Genomic DNA, 24255 nt, shown 5'->3' with positions numbered 1-24255 from the left:
ATTTTGGGATAGACACCAGAAGATATGTTCTACCAAAAGTAAAAAGGGCCCTTTTTTACCCACAGAAAAGAATTGTATTGGAAAATTCTACCAGCCACCATTCCTTTTTTTTTTTTTTTTGTGGTACGCGGGCCTCTCACTGTTGTGGCCTCTCCCCTTGCGGAGCACAGGCTCCGTACGCGCAGGCTCAGCGACCATGGCTCATGGGCCCAGCGGCCCCGCGGCATGTGGGATCTTCCCGGACCAGGGCACGAACCCGTGTCCCCTGCATTGGCAGGCAGACTCTCAACCACTGCGCCACCAGGGAAACCCCACCATTCCCTTTTAGCACTTTGATAATAATGACCAAGTCCCTCAAATCCCCAGACCCAAAGGCACAGTTCCCTCATAGCAGGATTTTTTTTTAAAGAGTAGAAAAACAAACTGCAACAAATCCCAGTCATTCTTTTTATTTTTTTTATCTTTGTGGTACACAGGCCTCTCACTGTTGTGGCCTTTCCCGTTGCGGAGCACAGGCTCCGGACGCGTAGGCTCAGCAGCCATGGCTCATGGGCGCAGCCACTCTGTGGCATGTGGAATCCTCCCGGACCGGGGCACGAACCCGTGTCCCCTGCATTGGCAGGTGGACTCTCAACCACTGCGCCACCAGGGAAGCCCCCCAGTCATTGTTATCCAAGCAAAGTGGACAAAGTAAAACTTGTCATTTTTGGTTTCTCCTCCCCTCATTCCTCCCTTTAATTTTAGCTTTTATAAATGACTCAAATTAATCTCTTGACCTACAAAAAAATTACATGAATTTTGTTCCCTCCTGAATGCATTTCAAAATTCAGGCATTAAGGATAGCAGATATTCTGCACAACTTCTTTGAACACATAGGGGACACTGATGACTTTATTTAATACTCCCATTAAAGTAAGGAGGAGTGAGGAAGATATTTGTTTTTCTAAATCTTTTTCCCTCAATATCTACTTGGACCATAACATCAGTGCTTTTCTTGTCTCTTGCTGGTGGGAGTATGTATTGAGCTATTAAAACTGTTTCTGTTAGCCCACTAATTCCAGTGTGTGAAAACCCTCATAAAGTAATAATTTATATACAGTAATATTAATCTATACAAAGAATATCATCAAGGGATTATTTATAATAGCAAGATAACAATAGCAACAATCTTGTATTCAGGAGAAGGATATAATTTTAAAAGAATATTACATGGGCTTCCCTGGTGGCGCAGTGGTTGAGAGTCCGCCTGCCGTTGCAGGGGACACGGGTTCGTGCCCCGGTCCGGGAAGATCCCACATGCCGCGGAGCAGCTGGGCCCGTGAGCCATGGCCGCTGAGCCTGCGCGTCCGGAGCCTGTGCTCCACAACGAGAGAGGCCACAAGAGTGAGAGGCCCGCGTACCGTAAAAAAAAAAAAAAAAAAAAAAAAGAATATTACATATCTACACAAAGGAATATTTTACAGCTATTAAAACAATTATTGTTAAAATTTATAAAATAGTACCAAAAATATTTATGATCTAATGCATAGTGAGAAAATGCAAGATACATGTTTGTATGTCTCTCATGATTAAAATAATGTAAAAAAATTATGTGTATGAAAAAACAGGAAATGCACCAAAATGCTTTTAGTTTCTATGCTGAGGTGTTATGATTAAGGGTGGTTGTTTGCTTCCTTTCTCTCTTTTGCATTGCTTTTATAATTTTTCAAAATATAATTTTTAAAAGTCAGAAAAATGATAGTTTGAAGAAAAGAGCCATGGAAATGGTCAACATAAAAATATTTTGTTACTCTAATAAAAATAGTGCCATTACTACTACTTAATTAGGACTCAGTCATTCATATGATTTGGGGCTTCCAACAGTGATTCGCTGAGCAGGTTCTTTTCAGTGATTCCTTCTCACAGTTGTACATAAAGTGAAAAAATGAGACACACGCATCTTTCCTGACAGTAGGAATAAAATCTTACAATGTCAAATGAAAAAATGGGTTTCTTTTATTTGATATTAGAAGTGTTTCAAGATGTTTCTGTATTTCTTAAAACCAGACAAGCCTATAAAAAATAAGGAAAGGGGCTTCCCTGGCGGTGCAGTGGTTGAGAGTCCACCTGCCGATGCAGGGGACGCGGATTCGTGCCCTGGTCCGGGAAGATGCCACATGCCGTGGAGCGTCTGGGCCCGTGAACCATGGCTGCTGAGCCTGAGTGTCCGGAGCCTGTGCTCCTCAAAGGGAGAGGCCACAACAGTGAGAGGCCCGGGTACCGCAAAAAAAAAATAAAATAAAATAAATAAGGAAAGGATCAGATAAACAGGGAAGAGTCCGTACAGACACAAATGAGCGTTATGGGATTTATCAGTTTTAGTCGCATTTGATAGAAGTTTGAAAAGGGGATAGCAGATCCATGGCATACTCCCTGCATTAAAATTAGCATTATGAAAGAATGCTGAATCATTTCAGTTATTTCTGCATTTAAGGAATTACTGCAATTAAAAACTAAGCTGCTAGTTTAAAATTCCTGGAGGAGCAGAAAAGTTATTAGTAAACATGGTCACATTGAAAAAAAGCCAAATGGACGTCTGACTGAAAGGAATCTGAAAGTTTAGATGAGTGAAACAGGTCCCAGTGTCAGTCTCCTCAAAGATGAGTTCGCTTGTAGGTAACGTTTTTGGAAAGATAGAACCTTTCACATGTAACTACAGATGTACTAGGGTTTTTAAGAAGTATGGAGCTTCAGAGATATCATCAATTCTTAATTTCAAATGTGAATAACTTTTGGCCCCTGCCAGGTTTGTTGCTACCCCACCCACCAGCAGGCATGTCTCCTTTCTCTGCACCTGTAGACCGATAGTTACAGAATTCTAGAATTTCCCAAGTTGGATACACCCTGCCACATGCCTTCTCCTGAATTCCCACAGAGGCAGCTCTAGCTCCTCTCTTTGCCCACCACCACGCAGGGTTCCACCCTCCTTGCTGGGGCATCTGTTTTATTTTGGGCAGTGTGGTCCAGCTATCACACCCATCCACCACACCAAATTTGGGGGAGATCATTTTTACCACCACGTCTAGTAATTTCAGTTTATGTTGCATATTTCTTATGTTTTACATGTGTATATATAGACATTTGGGGCCATACATTTTATCTCTGACCTTTTCTCTTTTCAAGTATGATTCGTTGAAAGTTGTTTGCGCCTAGGATCAGTAGGGACGGACTGTGTGCTCTTTCTAGGTTCCCTTTAGCTTTATGATTTTAAAGGAAAATAGCGTAGAACTAAGTACTGATACCTCCCAGCGCTGAGAAGCAAGGTCAGTCACTGGTTCTGGCTTCTGCAGCTGCTAAGTCATTTGTTTCTAACCCCACTGAGCCTCACTTATTTGTCTGTTAAGTGGAGGTAATAGCATTTCCTCCACAGGGCTGTTGTGAGCATCAAATGAGAGGGTATGTGAATGAAGGCTGGGAGCTAGAGATGGTGGCAGGGATGGGGTAGCCCTCTGGCCGTGCAGAAGGTCCTTGGGAGCTCGCGTGGGCAGTGGTGGAGACTGCCTGCTACGTCTGCTTCAGACCAGGCTGGAGAGGTGCCCTGGATGACCAGCACACCTGCCTGCAAATGAGAAGACTTCAGGAAACTGAGGACTCGTAGATTGGACATACATAGGTGACATTTGACAGTTTACATCTGCAATTAAATCGTAAAACCATTCTTAGTGTTAATACACGTATGAAAAAACAACAAAGTGGTAACTGTCACAAGCAAATTGAATTTCAGGTCCCTAACCCTATTTTTTGACAGGAGCCTATGCACTTTTTTATTTTATTCCTGTGATGCTATGAATTTGTCCCAACAGGGTTAGAATAAACAATATCCTCCTTTCAGGCTTGCCCTGAGGCCCTGCCCCTTTTGATGTTCCCTAATCCTTTTTTTTTTTTTTTTTTTTTTTTGCGGTACGTGGGCCTCTCACTGTTGTGGCCTCTCCCGTTGCGGAGCACAGGCTCCGGACACGCGGGCTCAGCGGCCATGGCTCACGGGCCCAGCCGCTCTGCGTAATGTGGGATCTTCCCAGACCGGGGCACGAACCCGTGTCCCCTGCATCGGCAGGCAGACTCCCAACCACTGTGCCACCAGGGAAGCTCCCCATTACGTCTTCTTACACAGACCCTTCCTCCAGCCTTTTTGCCCTGCAAACTCCTCCTCCTCCTTGTTCTTTTGGTCTTGGCTCAAATGTACTTCTTTAAAGAGCTTCTCAGGCCCCTCAGGCCAGGTCAGTGTACCCTCTTACATGCTCTCGTGGCACCATATATGTCCTCTGTGTGATACTCCACACATTCATCATATTTTTGTAAGGTAGACATTCCCTACTGGAATGTAAACCCCATGAGAGTCGGAAACATGCCTACCTTGTCAATTAAGACTGAGTTCTGCTGCCACTAACAGAGCCCACGGGTAACTATTAGAACCAAGATAGGAACTTATTTCCCTCTTATATAAAGTACCTGCAGTAGGCAGTTTAGGGCTGGTGTGGTAATTCTGCAGCCTCAGATTTCTGTGTGCTGCTCTGCTAAGCATTGCTTCCACACCCATGGTCCCAGAGAGCTGAGAACATGGGACCAGCTAGTAGGCAGGAGGCCAGGGAAGATGGATGAGCTGCCCCCTCCTTTAGGATGCTCCTTAGAATTTGCATACACCTCTTCTACCTCCATCCTATTGGCCAGAAATTAGCTATGTGGCCACACCTAGCTGCAAGAGAGGCTGGGAAATTCAGTCTTTATTCTGGGTGGACATGTGCCCAGTTTAAAATTATCCTTATACTAAGGAATTAGGAGAACAGAGATTGGGGGACAATCATATACCACTGTATTCCCAACTCCCGGCACAGTGTCTGGAACATTGTATATTGTTTGAATGAAGAAATGAACCGAACACTTATGTATTCATTTGCTAGGGCTGCCATAATAAAGGACTATAGACCGAGGTGGCTTAAACAACAGAAATGTATTGTCTCTGTTCTAGAGGCTAGAAGTCCAAGATCAAGGTGCCAGCAGTTTTGGTTCCTTTCGAGTGAGGGAAAGTCAGTTTCATGCCGCTCTCATAGCTCCCTGTGGTCTCCTGGCCATCTTTGGCATTCCTTGGTTTGTAGATCTCTGCCTTCATTTTCACATGATGTTTTCCCTGTCTGTGTGTCTCTGTGCCCAAAATTCCCCCCTTTTAAAGGATACCATTCATATTGGATCAGGACCTATCCTAATGACCTCATCTTAACTTACTACATCTGGAGTGACCTCATTTCCAAGTAAGGTCACATTGTGAGGTACTGGGAATTCCAAATCCACAGGTCTTAAGAATTTGGGGGGAACATCATTCAACACTCAACATAATTCAACACACCAAAAACTCATAGGATTTATGGATTTGGGAGGACATAATTCAATACACAAAATCATGGGATAATTTCATCTACTCTCACACAGTCTTTCAGAGGCACCTGGTACCTCTCATTCCTGAGCGGTGTTGTGTAGATAAGCCAGTCCCATCCTCTCAGCCCTGGAGGAGGAGTGTGTTCAGTGGCAGGTGAGGGGGTGGCAAGGCTTTTACCAAAGGCCTACAACGGTACTGAGCATTATTGCACATTAGGGGTTGGAACCAAATTGCTCAAGAAGGCCAAGGTGGAGGCTATGGTATGTCTTCATGGTACGACACGGTCCCAGGAGCACTCCAGAAAAATGAGTGAGACCCATGCATTCCGAGTCCTTTGCAGTAAGTGGAAAACTCCAGCTCTTTGTAACGTCCCACTGAGATCAACGTAGCACAGGCCAGGTACACCAAGGACCTGGTTTGGAATCTTGAAGCCATGCAGCTAGCTCTGCCCTCCCTCAGCACCATGCTAGCTCCTCACATCTCCGTTTCTTCTTTTTTGGTGTTTGTTTGCCTGTGTCCCTCACTGGACCATAAACTCCTCTAGGTCGATGATCGTATTTTATTCATCATCAAATACTATCATACATAAAATACCGTGTAATCCCTTAAGGTTAAGATTGTCCTCAAGTAGAAACTCAATTAGATAAGACTTTTTCAAAGGCAAGAGGAAGATACGATCATCTTACCAGGAGGGTTGAGATGTAATCACGCCCCGAATCGAGGAAGGGGAGCTATAAAAGGTTCCTGTCGTTTCTTTTGACAGCAGGTTCTGGGATTCTAGGAAGGTGATAGTTCTGTTCTCCCTTGGCACCAGATGTCAACGGTCTCTGAAAAGTTTAGTTTGGGAAACCCAGAGTTGCCAAAGCATGGCCCTGATGATAGGAAGGTTTAAGAAATGGTCCATCCAATTTGTGCAAGAGGTGCTTAGCACTGCTTGATGAACCTGGGTGCCACCCTTCACCCACACATCGTACATAATGTGGTCCACAGTTCTGGATCATGCTCAGAGATCGCCAGCAAACCAGAGAGCAGAATCCCCAACTTCAGGGAGGAGAAGGACACAGGTAAATGTCCTTCTTTTTTTTTTTTTTAAATCGATATATAGTTGATATACAATATTATGTAAGTTACAGATGTACAGTGATTTACAATTTTTAAATGGTAGTTATTATAAAATATTGGTCATATTCCCTGTGTGGTACGATATATCCTTGTAGCTTATTTCATACATAATAGTTTGTACCTCTTAATCTCCTATCCCTATATTACCCCTCCCTGTTCTCCTTGTTTTAAATGCCCCTCTCATTGAACCAGGTCCATTTCTCAACACACATTCAGAGGCATCCTGGACCAAGTCCCCTTCCCTCCTTTCAGCTCTGCCCACTTGCCATCCTCCGTTAGGGCAGAATCGGGGACTCTGCTGGAGCTGCTTCCCGCCCATTGCAGGGCCCTGGCCTGACCATTACTTCTCATTTAGAGCAGGATTCCTGTGGCTTCTGGAATATGAACTTGGGCCCATATCCACTTCCTTAATGTTCCCCACTTAAAAGATCCCATGTAACACATGGGGGGCAAATAGCATTTAGTAATTTCTTTCTGCCCTAAGTCTCAGGCCCTTTGATTCAGATGACCGGGCACATGCAGGGAGGCTGCTGGATGGCATAGGCACACATCAGGGCTTCGCCAGGCCTGGCACCTGGCTTCCTAAGCAGCTCATGACTTGGAAGCTTAGAAGTGAAACCACATGAGGCCTGGGGGAAAGGGTGCAGGTCACAGCATTTCTTAGCCATCCTGCAGACAGCTAGGCTGTCGTAGGTGTAGAGTCAGTGGTAGCACCCTCAGCAGCATCTTTTGCCCCAGCTACCACTTTGGCTTGAGAGCTTACATTTCTTACGGCCAAACCAAAGGGACTTTGTGCAAACCGTTCCTGTCCAGATTTCCCCGCCTTTCTATGCCTGTGTTCTTATCGTGGCGTGGACTTCTCCAGTGGGAGTGCAGAGGTTGGTCACGTCGTACGGAGAGCCTTGCCCTGACAGCGACCTTTGTCCCATGGATGCGTCAGGTTGAAAGCACGGCTGTTTTCATCTCTCTGCCACGCATTGTAAAATGATGAGGCGCATCCCTTGATTAGCAGATTTGTGCTTGGCTGATAATAACAGACTTCATTCGTGGTGGATAATTGAGACTGGCAGCCCGAATTATGCTGCTGTGCCACCCAAAGGAGAACAGGGTTTTGAAAGCCTTGCCCTTAAACCCTGAGAAGGGGCTGCAGCTGGTGCTTGTTCAGCCAAAGCCATTGAGCTACCTTGTGGCTCAGCCTCGTATGTTACAGGATCTTACAGGAACATTTCTGTTCTAACCTTACTGCCTCGTATGTTACAGGATCTTACAGGAACATTTCTGTTCTAACCTTACTGCTCATTTTATTTCTTTCCCTACCCCCTTCTTCACTTACCCAATTTCCATATTCATTTATCTATACATTAGGTATAATTTTTTTCATATTTCAAGAGTACTTAAGTCCATCATAAAAAAATTAGAAATTGCCAATAAGCAAAAAAAAAAAAAAGTTTCTTTTTACTCAACACGGCGCCACCTGGAGAAAACTACTGTCAGTGAACATTCCATTTCCAGTTTTTTTATGCACACTTTTTAAAGCTTGCATTGTTAACGATATTTGGGAATAGTGTTTATGTCCCTAAAAAGTCATCAACCTGGATGGCTGGATGGAAGAATCACAATTTATTTAACCAGGCACACGTCTTTTAGAAACAATGTTATAGTGAATGTCTCTGTGGCCAAATGTTTGCACACATCCTCAATTGTTTTCTTAGGAAGAATTCCTAAAAATGGAATTGATGGGTCAACATGATAAATATATATTGTCTTTAACTTTGTACTGTAGAAAGTTTAAAAATATATACCACATAGACAGAACCCCCATGTACCCATTCGAAAGTGACCAGCTCCTGGCCAGTCCATACCCCACCCACTTCCCCTAGTTCCTGTGTTGTTTAGAAACAGATCCAAGACATCATGCCAGAAAGACTCTTTACTGTCAAATAGCACAGGTATTTGAAAATGGGAGAGGAAAAGAAGTGAATTGCTAGAAAATAAAGAAAGGTTAACATTTTGTCTATGTTATCTACAGTGCTGTTTGGGCTGTGTTCATTTTCCTGCCATACCTGGGCTCAGGACTCATTATCTGTCTTCTGGGTTCCCGCAGCAATCTTGTAACCAGACTCCTTTCTTCTTTCTCTCCCTTTGGATAGGTATATCTGTTTTTAAGATGTTTCATAGCTTGCCAAATTGTGTGCTTCAGAAAGGCTAATCAAATTAATACTTCCACCAGAGTCATATAGGAGTGTCCACGTCCTCCTTTCCTCCCTCCCTCCCTCCCTTCCTCCTTCCCTCTCTTCCTTCCTCCCTCCCTCCCTTTCTTCCTCCCTCCCTCCCTCTCTTTCTTTCCTGGCCCCCACAAAAGTATCTCTTTGTTTTAATGACACCTTATTTGGTTATTAATGACCTTAAAGCCCGCCCCAGCCCCCAGTTTCCTCACTGCATTTCCTCTTTGTGAATTGCCTTTTGCTAACTTTTCTTTAGAGGTGTTTGTCTTTTTAAAATTGTATTCATGCATTTCTGTTAACCTCATAGCATTGTATCAACACTTAGGTCAGTGAATTGCTGTGAATACTTTTTTTTTTTTTTTTTTGGACTAAGAGAACATGTACTGCATTTATATGAAAGAATGAGCATGTTTTATAAAGCTAACAGCTCAGAGCAGCAAGTCACCGTCAACAGAGGGACAAGAATGACGTGAGGCCTGCAGGGGGGGGCAGGGGGCCTGGGAGAGAAGAGGGCATCCAGGCAGGGACAGGGGAGACTTTCACAGGTCACCTAACTCCAGTCTTCACAGTCATCCATGAGGCAGGTAAAGCAGGTATTATTCCCATTCACAGTGGCTTGTGCCAGGGCACACCTTAATAAGATCTTCCGAGCCCCAATCCAGGGATTTTTCTACCCTATCACACTGATTCATATGCTTATTCATAAAAGGCAAATATAGCATCAAAATATATCTGATATCACTATTTATGAAACACTTAAAAAAATTTTTTTTTCTACAGCGTGAAGGCCCAGGACCAGGTCGTTATGACTTGAAAATACCTTCAGTAAGCTCTGTTACTTCCTGTTTTCAATCCAGAGTACCTCGATTCTTGCCGGCCTGTTCAGTAAGTATCCTAAAAGACAGATGTGGTTGTAGGTTTTGTGGCTGGTGGGTGGGTGGGGAGTGGGCATTGGGGGTCGGATGGGGGTAGCAGAGTTATATACAATTCTAGTATATATACACTAAAATTGCTTCTCAGGGCAGCAAAGGGCATAGAGCTTCCTCGGCAAGCCCTTGGCCAGCTTCAGGCTCAGAGTGACTCCAGACCTGAAGGCCGTGGCTGAATTATGGGTCCAGTTGCGAACAGCCAGCACAGTAATTAGCCATCGGTGTTATGTCCTGGATGCTCTGGGGGGAAACTCCTTTAACGCATTGAAGCCAGCAGTGGGCACAGGCTGCCCCCGCCCATCCAGAACTGCCATTCTTTGTGTGTGTGTCTTCTGGGAACAAAAAGTCACAGCAGAAACATTATGATTGAACCAAAGGGCACCATTAAGGCCTGAGCCATCATCCTGCCCCCAAGGACTCGGGACAGACAGGGAAGAGGCTCAAGTTCCTGGAGATACACAAAGAAGGTGGATTCTGGGAGTGTGCGAGAGCCTCTGAGGCCTAGAGAAGACCAAGAAAGATGACAAAAGCATAACATGGAGCTTATGAAAGTGGCTAGGGCTGTTGTTCGTTTGATGCTAAAAGTTTGAATTCCCCTGGCCTTGTTGTTCCTAGCCAGCACCTCAGTCTGAAAGTCCCCCAAGCTCAGTGGTTTGTAGCCTCATTGGACATGGTTAGGAAGACAGAAACACGAATTCTGCTCATGAGAAAACAGCACCACCCCGGGGTGGGGGGCGAACAAGGAGGGTGGGAGGAGTTGGGGCGGTGGGCAGGAGGCCGCTGCCTGCAGGTCACCTCCCCCAGCACCCCCTGGGTTGTCCCAGGCCATCTCGCTGCAGAGCTGCCAGCTGCGGTGCTACAGTGTGGCAGCAGTGTGGTCTTTCTCTGGAGGAATACTGGGGAGGCCCCACCAATAATATTAAAAACACACCAACAGCAGGAGGCTAGTGGATCCCTTCAGCGGGTCCTCACACCCTAGTGGCATTATCATGACCCAAACACAGATTTTTGTCAGAGCTCACAGCTCCTCAGGAAGTTGGAGTCATGCTAACCAAACTCCAGGGAGACTGATGGAGAAGCCGGAAGGTGTGGTATTCATTTACAAGTGTCCGGCAAGGGGGCTGGTGTCTGGGGCCGCTGCTCTGTGGAGCGTCTCCCCTTGTACGAAACTCGGAAGGAAGCCAACGACAATCAGAAATTTGCTTGGTGACAGTGGAATCAGGGCTGGGGGACGGAGCCGGATGTTCTCAAGGTCTGAGAACCACACCCAGTAGCCTCCTGAGGGGTGGCCTTGCGAGGCCCAGGCCCACGAACCTCCTGTTTGGGGACTGGCCTTCCAGGACTCCACACGCATGCTGCTTCCTCATTAAGAGCACTAATAAAGGCTTCAGCTTCCTTTGACGTCTGGCCAGGAGTTGATTAGATTTCCAGGCTGCTCCCCTGCTTTTGGCAAGGAAAACATCCTGTCTAAAGCAGCGTCTGCAGGCAGCTGATCTCATCCACTCTGGGCTGACGCTCTAGTAATCCTGTTTCCACTCTCACTGTTTCCTGAAGAGATAACAAACTGCAAGGAAGGATGGCAATGACAAGCAGGTGATGATAGGGGATAATAATAGCGGTGGTGGCTAGCGTGTGGAGCAGTACCTGCTGCCAGCCTGGGGGTGCTGTCTGTCTTTGGGGGCCCCCAGTGAACCTCAAAACCTCATTTGCTGGGTGAGGCGTGGGAAGCACGTGGCCCAGGGTCATATTGAGCCATTGGTGGTAGGACTAGGACTCAAACCCAGCCCCGTCTGACATTAAAACCCTTCCCTTAACGGTACCCAGAGACACCAGTGTGTCGCTAAGATAAAATATTGGGGCATTCAAGAATGTGTGGGTGCACCTCAGCATGGGCAACACTGACTTCAGAAATCAAAGTCTTCGTCTATGAGAATGACATTCATTTATATCTTATCACTACAGAAGAGCAGCTTTGTTTAAATAATTGGCTAAATAATTTTTCAAGAATTTCATCAAAATGAAAACATGGCTTTTCAAAATTAGAACTCGTCAGTCCCTTGAGAATACATCCCTCTGAGCCCGAGGTCCACAGCCCCTGGTAGTGAAGCACCTTCCTCTATTACACTGGGGAAAACGATGGAAACACACGAGTTTGGGCTTTTGAGGTCAACCACCCAGGTTCAGAATCCATCCTCTCCAACCCATTACCACTAGACTGAGGTCATTGAGGGCGGAGGGCAGGGGGAGACGCTGGCATCCCCAGGGACAGGGGGTGCCCTGGAGAAAGCGTGCCTTGAGGTGAGGGTGGGATGTGAGCCCGCTTCCCCTGGGCTGTCACTTGCTTGTCCTCTCTTCTCTCAGCACCTCTGCAGCCTTGGGGAGAGCCGTGGACAGGATCAGGTCTCAGCCCCTAGGACAGGCTCCAATTCCAGGGTGCACAGGCCCCAGCCCCGGCCACTGTGGCCCTCGTCTCCCTCCGTGGGGACTTGCCAGCCACGTCTGAGCGCACAGCCAGGCTCAGAAGGCTTCAGGTTCTGGCGTCACTATCTCATCACTCCCTGTTTTCTGTTGTGTTTTCAGAAAACGCCAGGCCCAGGAGCATACACATCTTCAGCACAATTCCCCAAGCAGCCCCGGACCGTAGCCAAAATGGGCCGAGGACATAGCCTTTTCTTCAACAACACAATTGGCTTTTAAAATAAACCCATCTTGGCCCTAAGCGACTTTGAGTTTTAGTAAGTTCTTATGTTTAGAAAACTCTATTTTGTCTCTTCTTTAGGAGGGTTTGACCACAGACCATAATCGGTGGCCTGCGGGGACCACCCAGCCCGCTTATCTGGAATAGTCCCAGCAAAATGTCCAGTTCACGTGCAGAAGTTTCCTGGTTTGAACAATCAGTTATATGTTCCCTCCGTGTGTTGTCAGAGGGTGCATCCCCAGAGGCTGTGCCCCTGGGCTGCTCTCACAGCACCTGGACGGGCCCTGGTATGTCAGGTGGGCTCTGTGTGACCTTGGGCTCTCTAGCTGGGTCTCCACTGCACTGGGGTTATCATGCCTCACAGACTCATGGAGACTTTCTCGGGGGGTCGGCATTCAGCCAAGGCCAACCCGAGCTTGACGGGATCCCAACAGATAGTTCTTTCTCTTTCTCAACTCCTTGAAGAGAACAATATCGATTCAACCCGACGAGCATTTGTGGTTTCAAGTCAACAGAAATATTTTGAGGATCTGCTCCGTGTCAGGTGCTGTGCTGGGGTTAGGGAGTGGAGGTTGAAACAAAGATGAACAAGGCATGTGACCGAGTTTAGGGAGGGTTGGAGGGGAGGCAAGGCCAGAAAGGTAGTTTGGAATAGTTCCCGGCTTGAGGAAGGCTTTGAAACCCATGCCAAGAGCCTCCTTCCGGTCACCTTGTGTGTGCAGCTCAGGGGTGGCCGTCATGTGGATGGCAGCTCCACCAGCAAGACAGGCCCTAGTGTCGGGAAACTGCGAGATCACCACGCCTGGCGCGTGGAGGAGCAAATTCTGACAACAAAGGCCACAACAGGCGCTCAGAGCAGGGACAGGGCAGCACGGCCCGAGCGGGGAAGGACGGCCGGGTGCAGGAGGCAGCTTGGCTGGTACCCAAGGGACCAGGAGGCTGAGCTAGGCAGAGAGGAGAGGGAGGAAGATGGAGGGCAAGGAACCCCGTTTGGGTGAAAAGCAGGAAGAAGCATTTGCTGGAGGGGAACAGAGGGAGCCTGGCCCAACTAGAGTGGAGGGTGCAGATGGGGGCGGGAGGGGGCTTGGGCAACACCCAGACCACAGGCCAAGCAGTCAGTCCTGCTCTGGGAGCTCTAGCCAGACAGACCCTACGCTGGACAGCCAGGGTCTCATGAAGGATGGGCAGACTAGAGTCATTAATCAATAATAGGAAGGAATCTTTTTCTTTTTAACTAAAAGAAGAAAACCTAATATAAATCCCTATATTTTATTATATTAAAAAAAAAACCCAGCTCTCTTCTCTAGTCATATAAACACCATTATAAAGCGGGCATTGGGCTCAAGGAAGGGGAGGTCATCATCTCCCTGGGTTTATCCACGTCTCACATTTGTGGAAGAAACTCCCTGCACTGTGTTCCTTCAGAGCAGAAAACGGCCCCTTGGAAGATGAGGCAGATGCCTCAGGGGTGGCAGCTCCTGTCCCGCTCTGATCAGCAGATGGCTGCAGGGCAGATAGCTGGGTCAAAGGCCCCTGCAGGATCAGAAGGTAATGCTGGCAGTTCTGACAGAGCGTGTTTCTCTAGGAAGCAGTGTGTCGGGTTGTGCCTGGCGCTCAGGGCAGCAGTTCTAGAGAGAGGGAGGTGAGAGGCGGTCACATGTCTTGGGGCTCGTGGGTGGAAGGTTAGGGGAAGCCCTCACACTGGCAAGGGCAGGAGGGAGCTTGTGTTGCAGGCATGTGGGGTATCTCCCCGACAGCAGTGTGAACCAGGGGCGGGCAGGAACCGCCTCTCTCTCCCTCTGTCTCCCCTCTGCTTCTCCCTCAGGCCAGCCTCTTCCCATGCTTAGGGTCTAATGCAGCCTTCCCCTCCCATCATTTTCTGAGCCCACGCCCTAAAGAACGTAAACAGCCCCTCCTGGTTCCAGTATCAGGTTCCCAGGAGAGAGAATCCAGTTGGCCAGCTTGGGTCAGGGGTCCACCCTTGGGCCCTGCAGCTGTGGCCAGGAGGGCCTAGACCCTTGGTGCAGACATAGCTGCAGGGGCCAGCTGTGCCGGGATGGAGGGCAGCTCCACTGTGTTCTAGAAGAGAATGAAGACCCTTTCAGAATAAGGAGAGGGCGTCTCCTGCCTGGCCTGCAAGAAGGGGGCTTGGGAGGCCTGCAGAGACATCACCTGGAGGTGGAACCGCTGGAGAACACTCTGCAGGGCCACCCTTGAGTCTCCAGTCCATGCACTAACTTTGCCCTTCTCCTGTGACTCCTGTCTTCTTTCTGCAGCTGGGGGTACCCCAGCCCTGTCCTCCTTTCCAGTCTTGCCACCTGCCCATAATGCAGCCTCCCCCTCCTCTGTGTCTCCTCTGTGGTGATGTGACGGAGGCTTTTCCCTAGGTGCTAGCAGAGGGGCTGGCAGGCACCAGGCGGCGAGGAGAGCAGTGTTTTGCTTCTCTTCTTTGACATATTCCAGCATTTTTTATAGTAGCTCATACAGGTAGGGAGAGGCTTTTCCAAATAGACCGGAGGGATTCTGGATGGCTTTTTCCTGCCACAAGCCTAAAAACTGGGACAATGTTGGAAGAGCAAGGCCTCCTTCTGTCCTTTCCAACATGGACAGACTGGACAGACTGGGGCTGACTTTGAGCTTGAGCTTTGAGATTGGGATATAAACACCTAGCAGCTACTGCTGTTGTATGCATCCAGTGACAGGTCCAAACTGACTTAGAAAAGCCAAGAGCCGGCAGATGGAAGGGAATGTGGTGTTCATCCTACGTCCCGAGGGGCCTTCCTTGCAGGGTCCCTCCTCCATCCCCCATGGCCCGCTGTGACACTGGCTTCTCGAGGTCCGGCCCTGGCTTCCCTGAGCATTCTGCTGTTCCTCTCCCCTCCCCCACCCACACGCCAACCGCCCTCTGAATTCGGCTTCAACCAAAGCGAATGGTTTTCCTGGCTGCAAATATCTTCTGCTGTTGCCATGTGAAATTCCCTCTGCGTTAAGTCAGAGCATGTCAAAAGTCGCAGCACTCGTGGGGACAGCTTGTCCTCCCCCCCGCATCTCTCTCCCTCCTTCCTCACCCCCACTGGCACCCCCCCCCCGTTGCTTTCTGGACCCACAGGGGACACCTTGCAGACCTGGAGACCTAGGGCCAGAGGTTGCTCAGGTGATCGGCCCGGCCTCCAGCATCACCTCTCACCTGCTCGGTGCCACCCGCCTCGAAGCAGCACACAGCTGCCTGGACTCCGGTCCCTGCGGCTAGGATTACTTTGAAAGGCTTATTATCTTGAAAACACTTTCTACAAGTTCAGAATCAGTTGTTCTAAGCTGCATTTTAGAATCCCCGGGGGAGACTTTACAAAGCTCAGGGCCTGGCAGCGCCCAAACAGATCACATCAAACTCTCTTGGGTAGGACTCAGGCCCAGGATTTTTCTAATGTGCCTCCGCGTCCCCCCCCCCGCCCCCAGGTGATTGCAATGATCAGCGAAGGCTGAGAACAGCTGCTGAGATGGTGTGAAGGCACCAATCACCAATAACTCTGGGCGGGGCCACAGGTAGTTCCCCCCACCCCTGAAGGTTTAAGAAGACTTCCCGTTGCCCTAGGAAGTCACGCTCCAGCTAAGAAGAGGTTGGTCCGTGTTACCATCTGGCTGAGTCCTAAGGAAAGAGGATGGCGCCGGGCCGGATGGTCTGAGCGAAGTAAGTTCCTGGAACGTTGCCGGTGGAGGTCATTCTGCGTGGAGAGGTCAGCAGGGCCCTTGAACTCAGGCACCTCTCGCCAGCCTGACTCTTGGCGGGGTTTCTCACAGATCTTTGGCTTTGGCCAAGGGCGGGGCTGCAGGCATACAGAGCCTGCCAGGCCCAAAGGGAGGGGTTTGGGTTCCGGTTTCAAGGCCGCAGGGACCGGGTGGGCTTGTGGGCGCCAGTGCCAGAGACCCGGACGCTGGTCCGGCTTGCCAACCGTCTCCCCAGAGAAGGGGCGACTCTGGATGGCAGGAAGAGCCAAGGCTGACGGAGGCCTGGATGTTGGGGGCGGCGAGTAGGCGGGTGGGGGGGGCAGGGGGGCGGACACAAGGAGGAGGAGCCAGAGGAAGGGGAGGCCCGGGGGGTGGACGCGTGGAGGATGTCTCCCAGCAGGTGCTTCGCGTTGCCTTGTTGACAACACCCTTAGCTCTATTAGAGCCCAGAAAAGTGTGTCACCCTTTTGAAGAGAGATAGGGGCTCAGAGAGGCCCATCAGGGGAGGGAGGTGGCAATGTGGCTGCTTTGGGTCGGAGTGTGGCTTAGTCCCTGAGAAGTGTAGGCAGGAAGGGAGCTCAGGCCCAGTGACACTGCATCTCTGGTCAGCAGAGTGGGCTCCGGGGGATGGGGGTGGGGAGCCAGGGAACTGAGCGACCTGGGAGGGGGCAGGGTTGGATGGCAAAGCAGTGCACTGGAGCTGTGCAGGTCACAAACAGAGCTCTGGGCTTGATGAGGGCTGGCCTTTGTCCCCTCACCCCCTTTCTGAAGTCCCAGAGCTCAGAGGTCCTGCATGGTAACTGAGGGCCATCACAGAGCAAGGAAGTTGCTGGAGCTTCTCTTATTCATCAGGACCAGAGGGGACGCTTGGAAACACGCCAGGCAGGGTCACAGCTGTTGAGGCTTCTAATCCCCAGCCCGTCCTGGGCTGGGCATGGGAGCTGGACTGCAGAGAACCTGTGTGCCCGGGGTAGCTCACTGTGGAAACTGCCCATCTGTTAGTTTCCCATGGCCGCTGTAACAAATTTCCATAGACTTTGGTGCTTAAAACAACACAAATTTATTCTCTTACAGTTCAGGAGGTCAGGGGTCCCCAAATCAGTCTCACTGGGCTAAAGTCAAGGTGCTGGCAGGCTGGTTCCAGAAGGAGTCTCTTTCTGGAAGCTCCGAGAGGAGAATATTTTCTTCTCTTCTTTAGCTTCTAGAGACCACCTGCATTCTGTTGCTCACGGCCGCTTCCTCAAATCACTGCAAACTCCTGCTCCCACAATCACATCCACTCCTGACTCCGACCCACCTGGTTTCCTCTCCTCTTGTAAGGATCCTTACGATTATATTGGGCCCACCTGGATACTCAAGACCCTTAACTTAATCACGTTTGCAAAGTCCCTTTACCATGTGAAAGAACATATTCTAAGGTTCTGGGGATTAGACAGGGACACCTTCGGGAGGGCGTTATTCAGTGTTCCACACCATCTGTCTAACTTGTAGCTGGGGGATGTGAGGCATCCTTTTGCCTGAAATGCTGCTCTCCCGTGGCCCTTCTTGCGCTATCTTCGCCTTCCCCAGTCTTCCCCAAGCTGGTTGGTGCTTCTCCTAAGGGCTCCAGTAGTCCCCAGATCCTTGCCTGAGGCCAGCGTTGGATTGTAGGCTCTGAGATCATAGAGTTGGGATCTACTGGGGCATTGGTGAATTTGCCGGTGCCTAGTACAGTGTTAGCATATAGTAGATACTCACTGAATACTATATTTTACTGAGGTATAGTTGATACAACATTATGTGAGTTTCAGGTGTAAAACATAATGATTTACAATTTTAAAGGTTATGCTCCATTTATAGCTATTATAAAATATTGGCTGTATTCCCTGTGTTGTACTATATATGCTTGTAGCTTATTTATTTTATACACGGTAGTTTGTACCTCTTAGTCCTCTATGCCTATCTTGCCCCTTTCCTCTCCCCACTGGTAACCACTAGTTCATTCTCTGTATCTGCGAATCTGTTTATTTTTTTGTTATATGCACTAGTTTGTATTAGTTTTTGGATGCCACATATAAGTGATATCATACAGTATTTGTCTTTCTCTGTCTGACATAGTTCACTGAGCGTAATGCCCTCCAGGTCCATCCATGTTGTTGCAAATGGCAAAATTTCACTTTTTTATGGCCGAGTAGTATTCTGTTGTGTATATATGTGCCACATCTTCTTTATCCTTTCATCTGTTGATGGACACTTAGGTTGCTTCCATATCTTGGCACTTGTAAATAATGCTGCTATGAACATTGGAGTGCATTTATCTTTTTGAATTAGTGTTTTTGTTTTTTATTTTTCTTTTTGGATATATATGCAGAAGGAGAATTGCTGAGTCATGTGGTAGTTCTAGTTTTAGCTTTTTGAGAAGCTTCCATACTGTTTTCCACAGTGGCTGCACCAGTTTACATTCCCACCAACAGTGTAGGAGCGTTCCCATTTCTCTACATCCTTGCCAACATTTGTTATTTGTGTTCTTTTTGATGGTAGCCATTCTGACAGATGTGATATCTCATTGTGGTTTTAATTTGCATTTCTCTGATGATTGACGATGTTGAGCATCTTTTCATGTGCCTGTTGGCCATTTGTGTGTCTTCTTTGGAGAAATGTCTATTAAGGTTTTCCCCCCATTTCTTAATCAAGTTGTTTGTTTTTTTGATGTTGAGTTGTATGAGCTGTTTATATAGTTTGGGTATTAACCCCTTATTGGTCATATCATTTGCAAATATTTTCTCCCATTCAGTAGGTTGTCTTTTCGTTTTGTCATAGGTTTCCTTTGCTGTGCAAAAGCTTTTATGTTTAATTAGGTCCCATTTGTTTATTTTTGCTTTTATTTCTTTTGGCTTAGGAGACAGATCCAAAAAAATATTGGTATGATTTATGTCCAAGAGGGTTCTGCTTATGTTTTCTTCTGGGAGTTTTATGGTTTCTGGTGTTACCTTTAGGTCTTTAATCCATTTGGAGTTCATTTTTGTATATGATGTGGGAAAAGTGTTCTAATTTCATTCTTTTACATGTAGCTGTCTTGTTTTCCCTACACCACTTACTGAAGAGATGGTCTTTTCCCCATTGTATATTCTTGGCTCCTTTGTCATAGATTAATTGACCATAAGTTTGTGGATTTATTTATGGGCTGTCTGTTTTGTTCCATTGATTTATGTGACTGTCTCTGTGCCAGTACCATACTGTTTCGATTACTGTAGCTTTGTAGTAGAGTCTGAAAGTCAGGGAGTGTCATACCTCCAGTTTTGTTCTTCTTTCTCAAGATTGTTTTGGCTATTTGGGGTCTTTTGTGTTTCATAAAATCTTTTATATTATGGAAGTTCCTTTGATTATTTTGAACCACAAAGAATTGTCTAGGGAAGGGCTGTTAGCCTGAATATCATCAGCCATTTTTGGTGTTTGCTGACAAAAGTCACCTGATGAAATAAGTTTTTAAAAAGAGGAGGTAAAGCAACTTAGTACTGATTTTAGAAATCATTCCTGGAGGTTTGACCTTAGGATTGTAGGTGTTAGATGTTATAAACAAGCTCTCTAAGACCACTTAAAAAGCAGTCACGTTGGGAGTTCCCTGGTGGTCTGGTGGTTAGGACTTAGCACTTTCACTGCCGTGGGTCCAGGTTTGATCCCTGGTTGGGGAACTAAGATCCCGCAAGCTGTGAGGAGCAGCCAAAAGTTAAAAAAGTAAAAAATAAAAAAAGTAAAAAAGCAGTCACATTAAATGTCACATTCTGGGGAATGGGGTTGGGCGGGGGGAGAACGATCCTAATGTTTTACATATGGTACTTATGGCTCCAGTTAAAATCTCCAGTAGCCACGTTATTCCAAAAATTTAAACGTGCCCTATCTTATATGGAAATGAAAATGAAGCTTCTGGAAAGTTGTGTTTAATGACCCACATGTCTGTAGTGCAGATGAAGATCCTAATGGCAAAGATGCATGAGTATTTCTAAAATAACTTCTACAATGGGATGAAACATACATGTAGCTCTATTAAGAAAATATAATGGATTGAGACCAACTGTAGGTCCTTGAACAGCCATAACAGACTCAGGAGGGCTAAGGTCTCTCTTTGGAGCCCTGTCCCAGGCACCCCCAGGGTGAAGCACTGGGATGGTGTGTGTGCTGGGCAAGAGGGAAGGCTAAGGTCAGCTGGTGGGTGGGGCCAAGGTGGCTTTACTCCACATTTGTACCCCAAGCCTCCCACTGGCAGGAGAGCCTCCCTAAAGGCCAGCTGGTGTCCCGCTCATGAGGGCACATGTAGGTGTGGCTGAGCCCAGGTGTGTGGGATGTGGGGGCCACACCTGGGAAGCAGAACCCCCAGGGCCTGTGTGCCAGCCCGGGTGTTCTGACAAAGCATAAGGGTCCTATGAGGTGAGTGGCGAGAGGTGCAGGGGGGGAGGGAGGGAGGGAGAGAAACTTCTGGGAGGTGTGGGAACTGGGTCTTGAAGAAGGGGCACAAGGTGAATTCTGGGAAGAGAGGCCCAGTAGGAGTGGCGTGGACGTGGGAGAGTGTGGGTCATTGAGGGCACAGGAGACACCCTCACAGGTAGGGCGAGGGCCCAGGACGGGGTGTTCCCAGCTCAGAGGAGACACTGTCTGGTTGGAGGAGAGTGCCTGGCCCCAGGCTAGCAACTGCCGGGGCCCTCTGTGAGCTCACACCAGCCTGCACTGGGCCAAGCCGTCAAAGCCCCTGCACCCTTGACGGGGTGCTCTCAGGGGTGCAGGTGTGAGCGGTGTCAGGGGCCCCACTCACAGCCAGTGAGCTGGGGGCCTTGTTGGGGGTCGGGTAGTGAGCTGTGGGCTCCTGGGCACGAGACAGGTGAGAGGGAGCTTGCAACGGCCTCCTCCTGGGCCCAAGCTGAGGCCATGGAGGTCACAGTCAGTTACAGAGACTGCCCCAGCTGCTGAGACCTGAGGACGGGGAGCCGGGGAAGCCACCTATGCTCTGACCTCCGCACAGAGAAGGGACTCATCTCAGGTGTCACAGCTGACACCTGAGGCCAGTTAGTCTTTGTGACAGTGTCCCTATGCCTGCTCTGATCCCCGTTTCAGCATACACGCTCCTCCTCTGGTTGGCGGGTGTCCCAGGAAGAATGCCATAGACCGAGGTTCTTGCATGCAGACCGCCCGAGTGTCACTCACTCACTGCCCTGGTGGCTGGAGGCCTCGGGCCGGTCACCTCACCTTCCTGCACTGCCTTCCCTTGCCTGTGAGATGGGCTTTCGCCATGCCCACCGGTGCCCCTTTGCTTCGGGTCGGAGCCCCTCCCCCCCTAGGTGGGTGCCCTGGCATGCGCCCCTCCACCCCCAAAGGCTGGTCTCCAGGTGCACACTGAGAGGAGACCTGGGGAAGGAGAGTGTGCCTCTCTGGGGATGGGCAGGGCCACCAGGAACAAACACACTCGAGGTCCCTTACGTCATCAGGGGGTCATTGCAAGGACTGAGGAAAGGATTCAGATGGGAATCTTGACTTCAGGCTGCAGGAGCTGGAAAGGGCGTCTGGGATAGAATGGAGCTCTCTTGAGTCCATCGTCTTTTGCCCCCTTGAAAATGGGCATCCATTTCTTTTGATTGGAGAGCTCCATCTTTATGGAGATTCACCTGCTCTGCGTTTTTCTATCTTCTTGCCCAGCTGTTCTTCCTTCTTGCCCCTGGCCCTTAGCTTCTGCCGCTTTTCAGCCTCTGCTCCCACCACCAACTGCTTCTGTCTCTGTCCCAACTCTCACCGCAGAGGCCAGACCCTCTGCACCCTTCAGCACTGTCAATGTCATGCAAGGCAAGGAGAGGTTGGAGGGACCATTCCACATTAAAGGAGACTAAAGAGATGTGACAACTAAGTGGAATATGTGACCCCGGCCAGGGGAAGACAGTGCTACAAGGAGCAGTGGTGACAAACTGGCATATGGACGGGAGAGGAGAGAAAAATACTGTGTCGGGGTTAAATTCCCTCATTTGTGAACTGTGCTGTGGTTATGTAAGACAAGGACCTTTGTTCTTACCGAAAACACACTGAATTACTAAGGGGTAAAGGGGCATGATTTATGCAACCTATTCTCAGATGGTTCGGAAAAAAATATGTTTTTAAAAGAGGCCCACAATGACTTACTTCTTGCCAAATTCCAAAGAGACAGTTAAGGGGGGAAGAGAATGAGTGAGAGTGTGAGAGAGCAGGGACGGTCACCACCAGTCTGGGGGTCTCTGTGTGGGATGCCCAGGCCACCTCATAGGCTGTGGGCCAGTGCACAGAGGAGGAACTTTGGTTCTAGAAACCACCCATGGCTCAGTCAGCTGGTGGGTAGGACGGTGGGGTCACATGGCCCGGCGCGCAGCTCCCATGGTGACCTTTTCCTGTTTCCGGGTTGCCTGGCATCTTGAGAACCCTCTTGCTCTTTGGGGGACTTTCCAGCTTGTTGAGTGGTCTCTGTTTAAGGAACCTCCTCTCCGGCTGCAGAAGGGGCTAGGGTGGCAGGCAGCACTGAGCATTGGCCGTTCTCCCCTGCTGGAGGATTCCTGGTCATTCTGCTTCAGTGACAGGCACTGCCTGCCTCTCTCCCATCATCTGGTGAGCTGGTACTGGCTCTGTGGGTGAGGACCTTACTCTCAGCTTTGCCATATTCCTAGCTGTGAGTGGAGGCGTCATGGTCTCGTCACCTTTCATGGGGACAAAACCCACTTCCCTAGGTTGTTGATTACCAAAGGAGCAGTGTCGGAGAGAGAGTCCACCGATAAGCAAAGTGCCTTATGCCTAGTATAGTAGAGGGAGAATGTTAGGATTGTCATTGCTATCAAGAGAAGAGACAGGACAGGAGCCCCCATGACGTACCGTAAGTGACAATGATAGGGAAGGGGTGGGGTGGGTGTTCAAGGGGGTGTGAGTTCTGTTGTCTTCCTCCTCTGGGGGGACCTGCATCGTACCGAGTGCCCAGGAGGGCAAGGCTTGAGGGAATGGTGGGCTGATGCAGGGTCTCAGAAGGGGCCCGTTACTGCTCACCCGGAACTCCAGCTGCTCAGGCAGCCATATTTTGTGTCCTGAGGCCCATCCCCTGGTCACAGCTTGTTGTTCTTAGGGACCCATGGAAAAATGAGCGGGACCAGTGGGATCGTCTCATCCAAGAATCTAAGCTCAGATGCACAGAGGGATGTCGCTGCAGCACTGGAGGTGGAAGGCCAGCCAGGGTATGTAGATTGAACGTAGTCCCATGGCAGCATCTCTGAGTGAGCGAGGTCAGCCAGCAGGGAGAGGAGGAGGGAAGAGGCGGGGCAGAGAAAATCATCACACAGGTATCCAGCGGTTATTATGGGCCCGGCACTGTTCTAGGCTCTTTCCATGTTTTTTCTCACTTAATCATCATGACAGTCCACAAAGCAGGCACTATTCCAGGATTATCCTTACTTTACAGATGAGGAGACAGGCACAGAGAGGGTAGGTCACTTGCTCAAGGGCACAGGGCCAGCCCGTGGTAGAGTGGCCTTCGAGCTCAGTCTGGGTGCTGACTCCATCACCAAAGACGGATGCATGGCTGCTTCGGCCCCATATCTGTGCACTGCGATCCCTGCCCTAGGGCTCCAGGGAACCCCCCTTGTCTCTTTCCTGGCGCTACCTTCAGTGGGTCTCTGCTTTTCGCAACGGAGAGAGCTTGATGAAAATTCGAAGGAGTTTCTGGCATGGGGTACTTTCCCAGTAGGACCTCCCTAGCTTCCAGAGTCCAAGTCTGCACCACGTGGGGGTGGTCCCACAGGTCGCTCATGTGTGAGGCTCTCTGACTGTGGGTTGTCATCAAGGGCTGGCAGCACGGGCTGGGGGATATTTGTTTAGCTGGATGCTTCCCGAAAACCAGGCCAAGAAATATTTGCACAGTGACATCTGAGCGCTCGGGTCGGGGTGTGAATGCAACAGTGAGTACTTTGGTAGGAGTCTGGGGGTGGTGGCTGAAATTCCATTCATACCTGTGCCTGCAGATAAACACTATTAATACTGCAGGGCTGTGGGCTGGAGGTCCATGGGGGTGACAGTGCAGCCGAGTCTCAGCCCTAAACTCCAGCCCTTGTGTTGGTACAATGGGCTGGACACGGGGCTGGCCCCTCCCTCTCCAGGGAGGGCTCGAGTGTGAAT

The 24255-nt window shown here is 49.0% G+C and overlaps 1 protein-coding gene across 1 annotated transcript in view; it reads left to right on the top strand.

Moving 5' to 3' along the window:
• The window catches only part of STPG4 (sperm-tail PG-rich repeat containing 4), a gene marked incomplete at its 5' end in the record, with an annotated part of 42884 nt that extends 26898 nt beyond the window's left edge, over positions 1 to 15986 (top strand). Inside the window, 3 exons of the mRNA XM_082852412.1 lie at positions 9538 to 9642; positions 12267 to 12421; positions 15841 to 15986. Coding sequence (XP_082708538.1) covers positions 9538 to 9642; positions 12267 to 12383 — 222 coding nt within the window. The 3' untranslated portion in view covers positions 12384 to 12421; positions 15841 to 15986. The remainder of the gene's footprint in view (positions 1 to 9537; positions 9643 to 12266; positions 12422 to 15840) is intronic.
• Between the last annotated feature and the right edge of the window lie 8269 nt (positions 15987 to 24255).

Source organism: Leucopleurus acutus (assembly GCF_964270905.1).
Source record: "Leucopleurus acutus genome assembly, chromosome: 12".
NCBI lineage: Eukaryota > Metazoa > Chordata > Mammalia > Artiodactyla > Delphinidae > Leucopleurus > Leucopleurus acutus.
Note: the sequence above shows the minus strand (reverse complement) of the source record. Positions and strands in the feature narration are given on the sequence as shown.